This window comes from Lepisosteus oculatus, chromosome 15 (assembly GCF_040954835.1).
Source record: "Lepisosteus oculatus isolate fLepOcu1 chromosome 15, fLepOcu1.hap2, whole genome shotgun sequence".
Classification (NCBI taxonomy): Eukaryota; Metazoa; Chordata; class Actinopteri; order Semionotiformes; family Lepisosteidae; genus Lepisosteus; species Lepisosteus oculatus.
The window spans coordinates 27,551,708-27,567,956 of NC_090710.1; the positions used below are offsets into that span (position 1 = coordinate 27,551,708).

Sequence of the window (16,249 nt, forward strand, 5' to 3'; positions counted from 1 at the left end):
GAAGACAAGTTAATCTGCTCTTTAATAACAATTTGCTTGTTATGGTGTCAAACTGATTTTCGCATTCATTTAAGATATGCCATGTAACATTGCAGAGCCACTTTAGCAAGTAAAGAACATGTACAATATGTAATTAAATAGAATTACACACTTTTAATAGAAGGGCCTTAAAACTGAAAGATAATAGTACTTATTCTATACAGGGCCTAGAGATTCAAGACTGGCATTGCTTTAAGAAATTGTTACACTATGTTTTATATTTTGCTGGTTTAAAATTAGACTATGTCATGAAGTTGAATTTTAGCAGCCAGGCTAGTATATTGGAAAACTATACTAGTATTATATACTAGGGTATACCGGTATTATATTAGTAGTATAGTAGGTAGTATTATTATACTATATTACGGAACAAGCAATAGGTTTATTCCATGCTGAAAAGAGAAGAAAGAAAACACAATGTTTTGGCTGTGGAGCCTTCTTTGGGTGAATATATACTATACTACTATGAGTATTATATACTATTAGGGTAGTATGATATATACATATATATATGTAGTATTATATAGTACAGTAGGTAGTATTATATACAGGGTATACTATACCAGGGTCTCTACTCTGGACAAAGCCCCTCTTCACTCTTAAGTCTAATGCTTATCTTCTCATTTTCCTTCATCTGAGACCACATTGAATCCTACCTCAGCCATAGGTTTCTCATAGATGTCCTCCTGCCACTGAGTTGCCTTCCCTTGAATAGCATCTCTCTGCAGTGCTTGTAGCACTTTCTGTGGGGTGACAAAGCCATACTGGGCCTCAAGCAGGGCCAGGTCTATCTTCTCCGCTTTCAGGACAGTGATGACCTCGTCTCGAGCCTGAGAAGGATTGCAAAGCATATAAGTCACTGTATGGAAGTAAAATGATACCGTTAAAGAAGATAAATACAAGAAAATGATACAGTATGTACTGGGGAAACGGAAACGTGCAGGGAGCAGGAAAAGACATAACGAGAATTTTGCCAGAAAGATTCCAAAGAGGTACATCTGAAAATGTTACGTGTAGACTTTGACAGAATTTGAACAAGAACGATGTTGGTTTGATTCGGTAGTGCAATGGGGCCCAGGTTACAAAGGCCACAGGAAGGACCTGCTTGGGGTCTATATGTGACTGAGCATCACCTTTTCTAAACAAATTTGCATCAAATTCATGGAAGGCCATGAAGCAGACACTTGGCGTTGGGGTTCAGGAAGTTGTTGAGCTCTAAAAGTGAGGTCATTAGAATGTGGATGATGAAGGAACTAGAGGAAAGGGTCTTCCCGGACTCTGGTCACTGATGAAATCCTTACCTGAAGCTCCCCCTCCAGCATGCTGAGCAAAAAGAGTAGATCATCCCGGGAGAGATCCCTGCCCTTTCCAGAAGTGACCCCACCTGTCCTGTGGCTCTGACTGTTTCCCCCTTTGTGGTTCCTGCGGATGGTGTCTGTGTTTTCAGGGGACTGCTTATCCTTCGCTGTGTGCTTTGCTCTTCCTGTCCCCCCGGTGGAGAGGTCTTCGCGCTCTGAGTTCCTCTGTCGCGAGCATGCTCTTTGCGGAGATCGCTTTGTCTTGCCTGAACTCTCTAGGCTGTTGCTACGGGAACGCATGGTTGTTTATCTACAGAGGGAATACAGACAGATTGAGAGCTATGACATCTATATACTGACATACTTTGCAGTTATTTATTTTCTTTTGTGCCAGGACTGATTTGCCACAAAAGGATAGAGCAAAAAAACCAACGCAAAGCAATTAAATGTGACATGAACAGTGGACAGCACAAAATGCCGAATAAATAAAATGTTACTATATTATTTTGATTTTGCTCTTTTATTTTGTTAAAAAGAAAGTACTTTATCAGAAGGAGAGTATTTTTTTTCTCTTTGGTGAATATTAGGTGGGCAAGGTTACAGTGATCAAATCTGACAAATGCCTTTCGTGTTTTGTCATTTTATGTTTCGTTCTTATTAGCCATGAAATGCACAGGTCTTAATTAATAAAAAAAAGAAATTGACATTATTGGCCTTCTTACTCCCACACCTTGAACAGCATTTCGGATTGCAGTATCATTTGTTAACCAAAAGTAGCAGGCACTGCTTGCTGGAAACATCTAAATGGATTTTACTTAATAGTGCTTGATGTGACAGAGATTTGGTCCAAAACGAGCATCAATCAGAAATCATATGAAACTGCAGTGCAGTTGAATTGGGACTATTATAATTGTTTGCTTCAAAATGTTTTCATAATGCCATACTGCTACTCCCACAAATTGGTGCTCTCAGTACAACCTCCTAATCCTGAAAAGATGTCTTCCTCTAGTGCAAGAAACAGAGGTGCTCGTACTGATGTATTCTGATGCATCACTTCCATTGCGGCATTTTGTGTGGATACTTTTAATGAGAAACAACCAGAACTTTGGGCTGTGAACAACACCACCACCAAAATCTGATCCTATCATAAAAGCATGCTGGATGAATACAGTATCTGCTGTAAATGTTTAACCATTCACAATTAACTTCAGTAACCACAGGTAGTACTTTCTTCCCCCAAAAAACAAACTAGTGCTCATAAAGGCACCAGAAGCTGCAATACACAGTTTAAAAAGTGGGATTTAGTGATTTCAGGCTGACACTACTTTTTGGATCTGGTTGTCAAAAATATTCACATATGCGAAACAGAAATTGGAACTGAGAGTCAGCCCAAACATGCACTGAACATTACACTGGATGCTGAGCTATAAATTATAGAGCGTCTGTCCAAGCGTATTAAATATTGTATCTGGAGTGTGAGAGTCTCAGATTTGAAAAGGAATCAGCGTACCTCTTGCCAGCTGTGGTCAGAAAAATTGTCAATGATTAAACATTTCAGTTTTCAGAAGTTTCATGAAAGGAATTAACATGGTTTCGTCCTAATTTTGAGGCTTTCATTATTATTGCGTTGTGACTTAGTATTCATATTTCTAGGCATTAATCGTCTACTTTTTTGTATTTAACTTGCCTACTTCTTTTTGTTTTTAGATGCAACACTAAACAAGGATTAAACTAACTAATTTGTGTTGTGGTGTCTAAGATGATCAAATTATGGTGTATTCCTCAGCCTCTGCAAATAAAAATACACTACAGTGTTTTGGCTTATTTGCTAATTGTTAAACATGTAATGTATTTATGCACACCTTAGTTGAAGAGATGAGACGCGTGGCACCACAGCAATGCCATGGATTTTACAGTCCTTATACGGTGGCCTAATACATGTGGAACTGCAGTTTTGTGTGGTTTCTATTTGATTTGTGTTTGCACTGAAATTCCCCTTTCACTTGACAAAAAAAGAGGCTTATTGAGTATAATGCCCAATCTGTGTGTGAGTAAGAATAATTGTGGTACATGTGTATATGTACACAGGGAAGGCAAGAATGATCAAATCATGACGTCATCTAAAATCCAAGCTGTAGAAGAGCTCCAGGCTGAGCAACTTTATTTAAAGAGCTTGCTAATGCAGTAACATCCTTAAACAATGATACTGGTTTAAGAGCTGACATAATTGAGTTCTCTTTTGCCTAGCAAAGATGTGTAACTAACCATATGGGGAGTTTAGATAATGTTCATAATGTCTGAGACCAGTGATTTTCAGTCTAATAACCCCAAGGCCCGTTATTAAACAAAGGAGCATTGTTAGGCTGTCTGTCCTAACAAAGACAATGCTAACTTAATTCCTAACCACTACAGATCCACTACAGATCCAGTGGAAAACCACTTTACTTTCCCTAAACACTTTTCCATTTGTATTCAATTTCATCTAGCAGCAGCTGAGATGCAGAGAAGTCTCTTAGGTTATGAAGGCTATTAGAACCTCCTTCTTGTCTCCAGAGTGAGGTCTCAGTTCTGTGATATATTAATTTTGGCTATTAAGCATTGTAGTGGCTGAGAAAACAATTTTGGGGGGTTTTATTACTATATTGTTTTTAAAAACTTAAGCAGTCTGGTGATAAGTGTTTCTTCCTGTTACCTCTTAATGGAGGGTTGCTTTGTTTGAAAGACTGCAAAGTAGCACTTTCTGTGCGGAATGTCTGGCAATCTCAATAAATAAAATTCTTCATGAATCTGGCCTCCCAGGTTTGGCTCGTACGCACCCTTCCCCTCTAGAATTGTAATAAACATAGTGACGTCTTAATGGCTCTCAATCTTCAGTTGTAAAGGAAGGGCAGTGAAAGTGTAGCAGACAACCAGTTTCCGTTTGAGGTGATGTCTTGGTGCAAGTTGGCCTGGGATCTCGGAGATTGTGCAGCACTTCAGAGATTGATTTGCAAATGGGCCTAAACAGACCACATGAGTTCCCTGCTTTGTTTACGTTTCCTGTTGCTTGAAGTAGTTACAGGGTAGGGGGTGATGAGGAGGGGTTTCCCAAAAAAGGTTATTGTGGGCTGAAGGAGAAAGCACTAATAATGTATAAGCCTCCAACCATTCTTGTGCTTTAGTTCGTCTCTGCCAGTGAGTACTTGCAGAGTTCAGAAGTGATGAGGGAGCACGACTTTCTGAAGAACAATGTTATATTGCATCTGGAACTGATTTTGTACTGAGGCTTTTCTGTTTCACTTGTTTTTGGTTTACGTCTACATGATAATTTTACACACATGTATTGTGAACACTACTTTGCAGCTCTGTCGAACAGTTAAAATAGTTTAAGCGGGCCATAAATATCTAGAAATGATTTTTCTTCTATTCTTCTGTGTGTTGTGAGAAATACTGAGGGGATTAAACTGGGGTATATATATGAGGAATGTTTATACAATTTCAGGGTCTGTGTAGAAATAAACAACTCTTGTTTCCTCCCATTTCCTCAGGTAGTTTTTCTCACAAAAAGGATCATGTTTTCTGTGATTTCAGGCAAAAGAGGAACAGTAAAGACCCCATATAATCATTATTTTTTAAAGTATTTAAGACTAATAATTTTCAAGATTTTTTACATTGCGGTTGCAGTTGAAATTTATTGAGTTGGACAATTGACATATCCTGTAAAGTGGTGATAACTCATGTGCCAATTTTAAGATGAACTATTTTCAAAAACCTACTGCTGCTGTCTTTTCAGAGTGGGATAGACTATGCAAGCTAAATATAAACATACAGAAAAACCCAAAGCTAAACTTTCCTTGTCTAGCTTTATAAGGAACCACTTCCAGTTATTTGTCTAAAGTAATGACATGTAACCACTTTTTGTGCCATCAGCTCACCACTTCCAAACATCATAAATTACAAAAATAACAACCAATATTTTTGCATCCTTATTTTCTGAGTGTGAAGTGTGAACTGAAATATTTTTATTTATTCTAGTACAGCCTAGAAATGCATTCTGCAGTCCTGTGTTGTGTTTTGTGAATACATTATGTGTCGTTTAATTTCAAGTCTATTTTGGAACCGTGCATTTGAAGAATCTGGTGACTATATAGAACCCTTTTGTATTATGGGACCTGATGACCATTGATGGACTGATAATCACTGTATTGTGTTTTTTAACAATTATTATTACTTTTAAATTACAGTTCTCAGTGGAAAAAAATCTCCATGTTTAGAATGTAAATTTTCAGAAAGGCTGCTACAGATGGACAGCTGGTATGGTGCTGTAGTGAAGTTCAAAGCTATTGTTGTACATTCGCATGAAGCGGATCATTATTCTAATCGTAAAACCTTGCTATGATCCTACGGTGCTTTTTTTCTGAGAGAGCCTTAATATCTTCTTGCCATCAGACTGTATGTTGTGTGCTTTCATAGTTTTTCTGTTAGCACATTTTTTATTTGCAGGGTCTTGGCAAGAAACCTAACAAAATGCAATCTGCCAAAACTGGAAAACTTGATTAGTGACCATATGAGGCAAAAACATGCACAGCCTTTATTGGCAGCTTTTAGCAATAATGTTTATAGTGGTATTTACACAGCATCTTTTACGGTGCCCTCTGAGCAACACAACAAACAATGGTCAATAAATCCTGGGTACCTCTTGATTGAAACATTTCTCAGAGCTCTAACACAAAGGTTATTTTTTGCAAACTGTTTTATGTGCTAAAATGAAAACTTCACAGTAATTCAGTTATTCAGCATCTGGTGTTTTATAACTCAGTATCTTAGAGACTGCAAAATAAAGATGTTTGCTCATTAGAATTTCAAATATAGATATATCGTCCATGGATTTAAAGAGCTGTTCGGAGTTGCAGAGTTACTACTTTTTTCCTGGTAGTAATGTTTGAGGCTTTCAGTTATAATGTGTGGCAGTATAGCACCTTCAGTTTATTTGTCATATGCACAAGTGCAATGAAATGGTTATTTGCATTTATGTTCTAATGCAAAGGCATCGAGGAAACACCCAATTAAATAGAGAACAACAGCTGCAACAATAACAAAGTTAAATAACACTCTACTGAAATAAAATACAACACAAGCAGTGTGAAACGAAATCCAATGTGAATCAGTGGTAGAGGTAGTATTCAGTAATCTGACATTTTGTGGGAAGAAGCTGTCTCTGAATCTGGAGGTTTGTGCCTTTTTGCTCCTATAACGCTGACCAGAGAGCAGGGGAGAGAAAAGTAAGAAACCAGGATGACTGGTATCCTCAGCAATACTACCGGCCTTCCTGAGACAGCGAGTTATAAAAATGTCCACAATAGAGGGGATCTGTTCCCCAGTTATGGACTGGGCTGACCTGACCACCCCCTGTAATGCAGAATGCAAAATCATAGAATAGCTTAATCCAAATGAAAGAGATAACACGTCCCACTGTGAGCAGACTGGCCTCTGTTTGGCACTGCGCAGTGCTCACTTGTACCAGGATGAGTGGGGCAAAGGTACAAGAAAGTATGCAATTCAGACCAGGGGTCTTCAGAGATGTCCCCCTGATCATCTCGCCTTTGATAAATTTTGTTCTTTGAGATAAAACTACAGTGCACATCCATTGGACTGTCCAAGCTGCAGAATGACTTTAAAAGTCTAGGATTCTAAAAAGTTGTGAGAGGCAAAGTTCCTCTTTCCATTGAGAGATCATGTCTTGAGGTTCGGGGATGACATACTGAGTAATGGAGCTGTGGCTACCACACCCAGAAATGCCAAAGCATTTCCACATTGCTTTAAAGGTAGAGTCTGTGGACAAAAGAAGCCGATATATGTTTGCTTAGTGGAGTATTTAGAGTCTTTTTTTTCTCAATGTTTATAGACTGCAAAAATACTGTTGACTATAAAAAAGTAGTATAAAGGTACATTGTCTCATTCAAAACGATTCTTCTTTAAGATCAAAAACAAGCCGAACAGAGCTTAGCTGAGGTGACCATTAATTCCTCCCTGTCATACGTTTATGTTTTGTTTGTTTTTCATTTTAATCACACCGAATTGGAATGGACATTGTTTCTTCACATCTGGGCTCAAACCAACATATACTGCACAGGGGGCATGAGTACATGTACATGCTGCAGACTTTACAGGAAGGGTAGTGCCAGGGGGAAGCACGGTGCATCTCTTAGAAGCATCACAAAGTATGGAGCCCTCTCCTCCATCTATCATTCCCGTGTTTTGCGTAAAGCAAAATCCGTCTGCGACGATCCTTCACACCCCTTGTTTAATAACTTCCAGTTATTCCCATCAGAACACAGATACCGAAACCCCAACTCCAAAACCAACAGATTCAAGTTCCCATTCATACCTGTAGCCACAGCGTTACGTAACACTTGACCTATTGGGTAAATATGTATGTACAGTATATGGTTGTTCCTGTCGGTTTTTTTTCTTCTGTCCGTCTGTGCACCAACACTGCTGTTGTAAAACAACTTGCCCGCTCCCGGGATAATAAAGACACTCTCTCCCACAGTTCTTCTGAGAGCCCAGAGAGCCCTGGGTAACTAATCCCAACCAAGCCAATCATGTGCATGCTTCTAAGGAAACCTGTCACAGGTGACAAGTGACAACACATTGCTTTTAATTACAAATTGTCGATTAGCTAGCCTCATTTGTTCAAGCATAGATATTTTAAAAATCATACTACGTTTTACATATTTAGATACATCAGTGGTTTCTTTTGTTGTGTGGTAATTATTTTGCAGTTCTACTAATCAATCTTTGGCACAACGGGCACAGCGTTCAGTTTTTTTTTTAAGGAGGTACAGCTGAAATGAATATTATTTGGGCACACATACACTTTTCAATTTACGTATGTCCTCTGGAAAGCACACATGATACTGTGGGAAACATGACATTTCTACATTTGTAGACAGTGCTAAAACCATTGCCTCCCAGAATATTCAAGGTTTAGCCACAGCAGCATATTCATAGGTTGTCGTAGTTCAGGCATGTACAGACAGCTGCCATGTGCTTTTAATATACAGTTAAGTGCTGCCAATATGTGACCTAATTGTAAATAATAGCCCCATTTGCATTTGCAGTTACTTTTGATAAAGACGTCACCTTTTGCATGCACATGCATGTACACAAAGAGCAAACACACCCCAGTGCACACGCATGCAAACTTGCACACACGCAGGCTTCTTCCAAGCAGCTGTTGAGAGCTGCATCAGTGGGATCTTGAAATAAATCATCTATCTCCGTGGTCAGACATCTTAGCAGACCAAAGTCACGGACAGTTTTGTCATGGGTTTTTCCATGTGGAAACATTCCGCTTGCTTGCGTAGTGAACAGCTGTCTCAATGAAACAGTTTCTATTATCTAAACAGACAGCTGTTACAGAAGTATCTGAGAATTCCATGGATATAAACACACATTGCCTTGAAGGTGATGGTTACCCTTTTTGATGGAGGGGATAATATACTACACCTAGAGGATTGCTGATCTATTCTCGATCCCTACAGTTCTGTTCAGATAGCATTACGTCAACACCTGTTTCACTCTGGGTGATGTCAGAGCAGAGAAGGTAGGTGACTTGTCAGGAGCTGTACTTTTCCCCTGAGGGTTGGTCTGAAAGTCATATTAAATCCATTTGCTTCTTCAAACACCTTTATAATTTTTGTTCTGACTTTGACATACAAATACTTTCCTAACTTAAATCTGAGTAGAGTAGTCCCCCACTGGCATGGTCTTTTATTAAGTGTCACTTAAGGTTTACAATATTTAATAATAAAAAAGCACCCCCTAATAAACTAAAACCATACCCTTAAAATTACCGGCCATAAAGAAATTGTTGATGGGTTAATATTAAGTCATAAATCATTGCCTTTGGAAGTCGAGTAAGGAAATTCCCAGGCTTTAAAAAGGAGCAGGCAATATTTATAGACATGTTAATATTACAGAAGTAAATTCTTTCTATACATTTTATAGTATGCGTGTAGTTTCCAAAGTCGTGCCTAGACAATGAGTAATGTATGGTTAGTATCAACTGGTTGATGGATGGAAGCACTCCTTAAGTCCTAGAGCTACTTCTGTTCCCATGAAGCCCTGTTAGTACTCCTGTGTACTCAACCACTAGTGCTCTGTTAAAGATTCCTCAACAGCTAAAGAGATGGAAGGCGATGTATGAAGATGTAAACTGTATGACTCAAGGTCACATTCTGTTAGAATATGCGATGTGCACACTTACACAACAAAGGCATTGAAAGTTTTTTTTTTATTTTTAATTATTTTTCCCTAAAAACGATCCATTAGTTTTTTTACTTAAATATAGTTGATTACAAGGTGAAAAAAGGTCTGATATGATTTGTCTTGATTCCAGTTCTTACAGACGTATCAGCAAAATTTAGCTAAAGCTGAAATTTCAATAAGGGTGCGTAGACCTTTGATATCCACTATGTACTTTCTTCTAGAGGAAGAACGTCAAAGTCATGGAGTTTGATTAGGAGTGAATCATCTTCATGAGTTGTCTGTCAGAATCAATTAGCACCTCATGATTCTTGGTCTCAAACTAGCAGAGAGGGGAATGGATATAAATGAAACTTCAAAAAGCTGGATCTGTCGCTATATACTGCAGTGTCTTAAGAAGTTGAATTCTGCTGGTACATTAGCAAGGAATATATTTATTATGAACAGGATGCAATTGTATCTTTATACCACAGACTATGGAACAGGTAGTTGGGAGGCAACTATAAATCCAAAGGCAACTATTGGAGATCTCCAGTACACAATGTCAAAAACCTCCATTAGAAGTAGTCCGCATGAATCTGGCATTCATAGGCCTGTTGCAAGGAAAAAGCTTATTCTGAGGACGTAGCACAAAAAGATGCGACTCAAACTTGACAAACATCATTTGAATGAAACTTGAAACAGTGTTTTGGTCAGGTGAACAGATTAAATTAAAATTGATTTTTTTTACATGCTCATCAACGTTATATTAGCCATAAAAGAAGACGGAGATGTTGAAAAGACACTCATGACCACTGTCAAGCATGGCAGGAGGTGTCTGTTATATTTTGGGGTCGTTCTGTATTTGTGGGTCCTGGAGCCCCTGTCAGAATAGGGAAATAACGTGAACTCCAACACTACCATTTTGGCCAAAGATCCGGAAATTTCATCCACAAAGGCTCAAGTTTGCCAAAAAATGGACATTCCAACATATGAGTGATCCCATGCAATACAAACAAAATTGACAAAGGAATACTTAACTGGTTACAAAGTAAATGTTCTCAGCTGGCTAGTTCAGTTGCCAGACCTCCATCCAATTTAACTTTGTATGTGATTCTAACTCATGGTGGCCGTTCCTTAACAGAACCCAAAGTCAAATGGACAAATATGCTGTGGTATTAAAATACTGTATAATTTATTTTCATTTGTGTAAATCCTTATATTTTTGTAATATTTGTTGTTCCTATTTCATCAGGGTTATGAATAAATTTGGAGGGCAGAGCAGATACTCCTGAATTACAGTATGGATGTCCAAAGTTTGTCGAGGTCTTCCTTACCCAACTCTTCGTGATATGCAAGTCATTATCCTGTCGGATCCTCTGTAACGGATCCACCGTGGAGGATAACAGCATGCATATCATGATGCATGTAGTATCCTTATAATTTTAGGAATTTTAGGAATTGGTTTTTCCAACACTCCAGATTTATTTTTCAGTTTCTGAGTGCCATGCTCCTTTTGATCACAGACAAGCTCCGTGCTAGAGTGCAGCTGACGTGTGAAATGGACTGTAAATTATTTCCAACAGTAAACGCTGAAACCACCCTGATCTTAGTCGTCAGACTCTAGCACACTGGTGATACTGCAGTATGTGCCTGAACAGTTCTCCTGACAATTGTCAGCATATGTACTGTGGAATAAGTTTGGTTAATTCCATGCTGAAAAGTTCAAAAAATGAAACTTTTGGTAGTTGGGCCTCCTTCAGGTGTGAGTCATGGAGAGGAAGCGCAAAGCTCAAAGAAGGGGACAGGCAAATATCCAGACAAAGGGAGATCTGGAGGAGAGGTGAGAACGAATCCCCCAGATGCCCCATTGTTTGAATACTTACTGGCTTTGTGCTGAGTCTTATCAGCTCTCTTTTCTTCTCTTGTGTTTCTCGTATCCCTACTACTTTCCTCTTTCTTCTTGTTACCTTCCTTGCTCTCCCTTACACCTTAAAATGGCTCAGCTGCTGAAACATTTTTTCTGCTTTCTTCATTTCAGCGCTTAATATACCTTTACTTGTTCCTTTGCTGCTACCACATGCTGAAGCATATTAAACATACTTATTGAGTCAGATGGGAAGATTTGTCTGCATATTCTGGCACCACCAATTCAGATTTACAAGTGTCTTGAGAATGTGCACAACTTTCACAACCTTGGATGTCATCATTTGCAGAAGGCTGCTATTGGCAGATCCAGCATGGTCTGAAATCTGCAAGTCTCCGGGTGCTGAGGAAACAGTTGTTTGGGGATCATTGAGAACAATTTAAGAACATTAAAACTGAAGCCAAACTCTTGGTCATTCTTACATTACTGTACCGGGCTGAAACACGGGAAACATACAGAAGTCCTTTAAAAGGTCATATCACCAAGAAATTGCAAGACAGGTGCACTAGCATCAGTGTTCTGTCCCAGCATGACCTCACAAGCATTGAAAGTATGATCATTAGCCATCAGCCTTCCAGGGAAGGTTCTCTGCTCCTGGCTTAGCTGAAGCAAAAGTACTTTAACCTCTGACGCACTAAGAAATAGAGGATTTCTGGATGCGTTTCTCGTATGCCTTCTGTACGTGACAGTTTCTTGGAAGCGATGAAAAATGTAAATTTGTGTTTTCAACATTTTAATAGTATACTTTGGTTGTAATACTAACACCAACTATGGAAATACTGAATACATATTTCCTTTATCTGGATCCATCACAGTTCTGTAAATGTTTACTCATTTGTTTCCAGTAAGAATGTGTATTATGTATTGTAAAAGCCTGATGATGAAACTGCGTATAAATAATAACAGTTCTTATTTTTTTCCTGACATGGTTTTCTGGTGACCGGAGATAGCCAGTTTAGTGAGCACAAGAGGAAAGTGTGGAGACAAGAAAACAAGTGTATTTTCCTTTCTCTGCTGTAGGTGTGACATAATTACATAAACCTGGTTGTGCCTTTTCCACTTGGCGAAAGGCTGTATCTTCTCGCCCCAAGGTATCCAGACATCTAGCCAAAATTTAAGGCAGTTTCTCCCCCAAGGCACCGTTGTGCTTACAGATAAAAGAAGAGCACAACAGCAGAAAGCTTTTTAGGAACCTGGTCCGGGTCCCAGCTGGTGTTGTTTCCTTAGTGCGCAAGATATGTGATGAAAGGCAATATTGAAATAATATCTGTCGGGCTTTCATAAGGACTTTCGCTAGGAGCTTTTCCTAAATGTGTTGTTTAGTTTTGCGAGAGAGTAGGCGTGCCAATGTCACATGATCGTTTCCTTTCAGGAAAGAGGGTGATGTTCCCTAGCATTTCATTCTGCAGAAAGGATTCACTCTTTGATTCTCAGTCTTGGCATCTCGTTTTGCAGCTCCATAAAGTGTGTTTGAAATGTTACAAAAAAGGGTAGCGGTATCCATAGCTCCAGGCTATGAGATGCAACCGTAAAGTGAAGAAATAAGCTGACTGCATTCGTTCTGTCATTTGTACGTATGCAGAAAGGCAAAGAGTATACATTGTAGTTCTTTCTTTTCAGAGGACATCTTTTCAGTGGGAATAAATGAAGTTATTATTTGTTCCTTTGAAACTAAAGTATTGTTACTAGCAAGATATATAAATTAATGATTAATGCTTTGTTTATGTGGTGCTTTTCATGCCTGAGCATTCCACAGATGTGCCGTTGAAGTCCCTCACCCTCCTACATGATATGTGGAAGCTGTTATTTGCCAGCAGCCCCAGTGCACAGCAGATCAGGTGGAAAAGTGAGAAGTTATTTCACAAGACTCCTCTTAAACATGTTCAAGGCTTCTGTTCTCTTGTTGATTTTCCTTGTGCTCCACAGACCTCCCTTTTGAGAAATTCTAATGCGTGAACCAGCTATTGTGCTGCTATCAACGCCTGTGTTGTTCATCCTCTGCGGAATGCCAACCTACTGTACCAGCTAGTGTTAAATAAATAACATAGATAAATACTAAATTATATTGATACAGGCCTACATTATATATTTTAACAGTCTAGAATGTCTAATTATATGCTCTTTGTATTTTCCTATTTAAAGGCACATTAAGCATATTATGTTTTTGGTATCTTCCTGTGGAAAAGCATGTACACCAATATTTTCTGTAAACAAAAACATATTTAAATTAGCACACGTGCTTGCAAACATTTTCAGTGAGTACTTTTTCTAACTGTGTTGTTTAAGAATTTCTTTGCATCTCCAAGCATTTCTTAACTCGTATTCCTTTGTTTCTTTCTTTGGCTGTAAAATCTTCATACCAGTTGACAGTGTCTACAAAGTGCTTATATTTGTGGCATGCGTTTAGTGATGTCCATTTAAGTCTCTGTTTTTCTCTCTCAAATTTGTGGTGGCATTTTGGACTTTTTAAAGTTTTACTTGCACCTCTTAATTTAAAATATCTGCATTTGGGTTGTTTCTCTGTCGTTAACTTACAGCCTCTAACTCAGCTGGTTCAATTTAGTACAATCATTCCTCCTGCAATATGAGTCTAAAAGACTTTACCCACCAGTACACTAGATGGTGTTTTCTGTTATATGTCAAATCTCCATTTATTTTGGATTTTAAATCCCATGCGGTTTGGAATTGTCACTTCTGCTTTTCAGGCTGTAAACTCTATATCATAGACTATGTACACAATGGACACGCTTTCTCCAGAACCCCCTCCTGTCTGAACAGTTCACCTTTTTGATGTGGTGCAGGCTCTGAAGACTATAGTCTAAGTTATAGGAGACGTACCACTGAGGAGATGTGGTACAGCTGTCACTCACAGTACAGCAATCATGCAGGTGACTAGCGTGCCCTGCTTTTACACTTAAAGTCAAGCGGATCCTCTCGGACTCCAGTTCACTCAACTTTGGCTAATGCTAACAGCCCAGGTTCAAATTGGTGCTGCTCACTTTAAACTTTATTTGCACTTCCCTAGAAAGTGAAAGCTTACTTTTCCAAATGGCAATATAAGACCCATTTTGTAATATGGAATTTGTTTTTTTTTTTGGAACGGTGATTTTTTGTGGAAAATCTAGACAGTACCAATAAAACGTGCGAGAGCTTCTGTGAAAAAGAAATCTAATGTCTCCAAAACACAGACATGAAGACCTTTTAGCTCTTTATACCTAAGCTATTTATTAGACCTCCTCCAGGGGTTTGTTTGAAATCTGCTCATAGAATGGTATTTAAAGAAGGCCAATCCTGACGCCTCTTTTATTTCAAACAGGTTTTGGGAGCCTAGCATCTTCATTGAGGCATATTGTTTTATTAAGATATTGTAAAAAACGACACAAAGCACAAAAAGCAAAAATAGATGGCTTCCTACTGAGAAACAAAATAAATGAAACCATATTATTGCTAATCATTCTGGAGGTCAGGCTGCTTTGACGACTTTGTTCCACTGAGTAATGGCTGAGCTATGTGGTGCCAGAAGAACTGACCGAGGAGCATCCGTTAATTGCATAGGTTTCTGCTTTTGAAGGAGTTGAAGGCCGTGATAAGACGTATGCTTTCCAATACCTGGATTAAACACCTCTTGTTCTTTGCTAGACAGTGCGCTAAAGAGATAGCACCAGAAAATAAATGAGCAAATCAAACTTTGACTGCCAGTATACATTAGTAACATATTCTTTTTAGTTTTAGTTTAGTATCGGTGCTTTTAGCTGCAAAATGATGCGACTTATAAAATGATAATGAACAGTGCTTTTAAAAAAGAAGTAGTTTCCAAAAACCCTGTGCTGGATGGATAAACGTTTTGCTGAAGAATATTCTGAGATGAGAGTGACAGCTCTTCTGTTTTTAACTTGTTGGTTTATTCATGGTCCTGGTAGCCATAGCCTCTTTCTCTGTTCCCAGGGATTGGTTTTTTAGCGCTTATAATTGTTTGTTTTATTTTGCCTTCGTCATTCTGAGCATGATTAAAGACTGTGGCTTGACAATTTAAATCCCCCTACAATTGAAAGTAAGAATGAAACTGAATTTAACAAAGCTTCCAAGTATTCAGAAAAGTCTTAAAGGAAAGTTGTCTTCTTTAAAAGCACTATAGGAATTCTTACACCATTTAACCACTTTAACCTTTTCTTAAAAAATACCCTCATTAAATTTTCTGTTCATTGTGAAATACATTATGTGGTTGGAGCTCGGTTTGATCTATGTTGGCTTGATAGAAGCTGGATAACAGATTTTATAAAAAGTTCAAAGTAGTTCAAAGAACTCCTTATTTCTTAAGTTACCTATACAGTTGACTAACAGATTAATTTAATAACTGTAAATAATTCAAAAAATATTTTTACCATTTAAGTGAACATATTCACCCTTATGCATTCTTTTCTGCGCATTTTTTCTTTAATGTGCAAAACAGAGCACTTTTTTAACCTCCATTAATGCAGCCAGTTTCTTCTTGTCACCTGAGAAACTGAAGCAACAGAGCTCAGTGACTGAAGTCAAGGTTTTAACACTCAAATTGACTTTCATTCTTAACCTCTGTTTAAGTAGTGTTTGGATTTGTAGAACTTGTGACTTTTTGTTGTATCAGGATGTGATTGAGACCATCAATCTCTTGTGCTTGTCTTGGAATATTTAGTGTTAAGCTCAAAGACATGCCTGGACAATAGTAGGTTTAATTTTTTTTCTAAGAAATAATAATGGCTTGCATGTGTGTGATTTT

General features: G+C 38.3%; 2 protein-coding genes across 4 annotated transcripts in view; one reads left to right on the forward strand and one right to left on the reverse strand.

Annotated features, from left to right (window-relative positions):
- Positions 1-16,249, forward strand: part of cmss1 (cms1 ribosomal small subunit homolog) — a 133,475-nt gene that overhangs the window by 66,585 nt on the left and 50,641 nt on the right. The window lies entirely within an intron of this gene.
- The window catches only part of filip1l (filamin A interacting protein 1-like), a 110,510-nt gene that overhangs the window by 63,955 nt on the left and 30,306 nt on the right, over positions 1-16,249 (reverse strand). The window contains exons 2-3 of the mRNA XM_006639180.3: positions 1,341-1,647; positions 696-869 (exon numbers count right to left, since the gene is read on the reverse strand). Of these exons, the coding sequence (XP_006639243.3) occupies positions 696-869; positions 1,341-1,637 (471 nt within the window). The 5' untranslated portion in view covers positions 1,638-1,647. The remainder of the gene's footprint in view (positions 1-695; positions 870-1,340; positions 1,648-16,249) is intronic.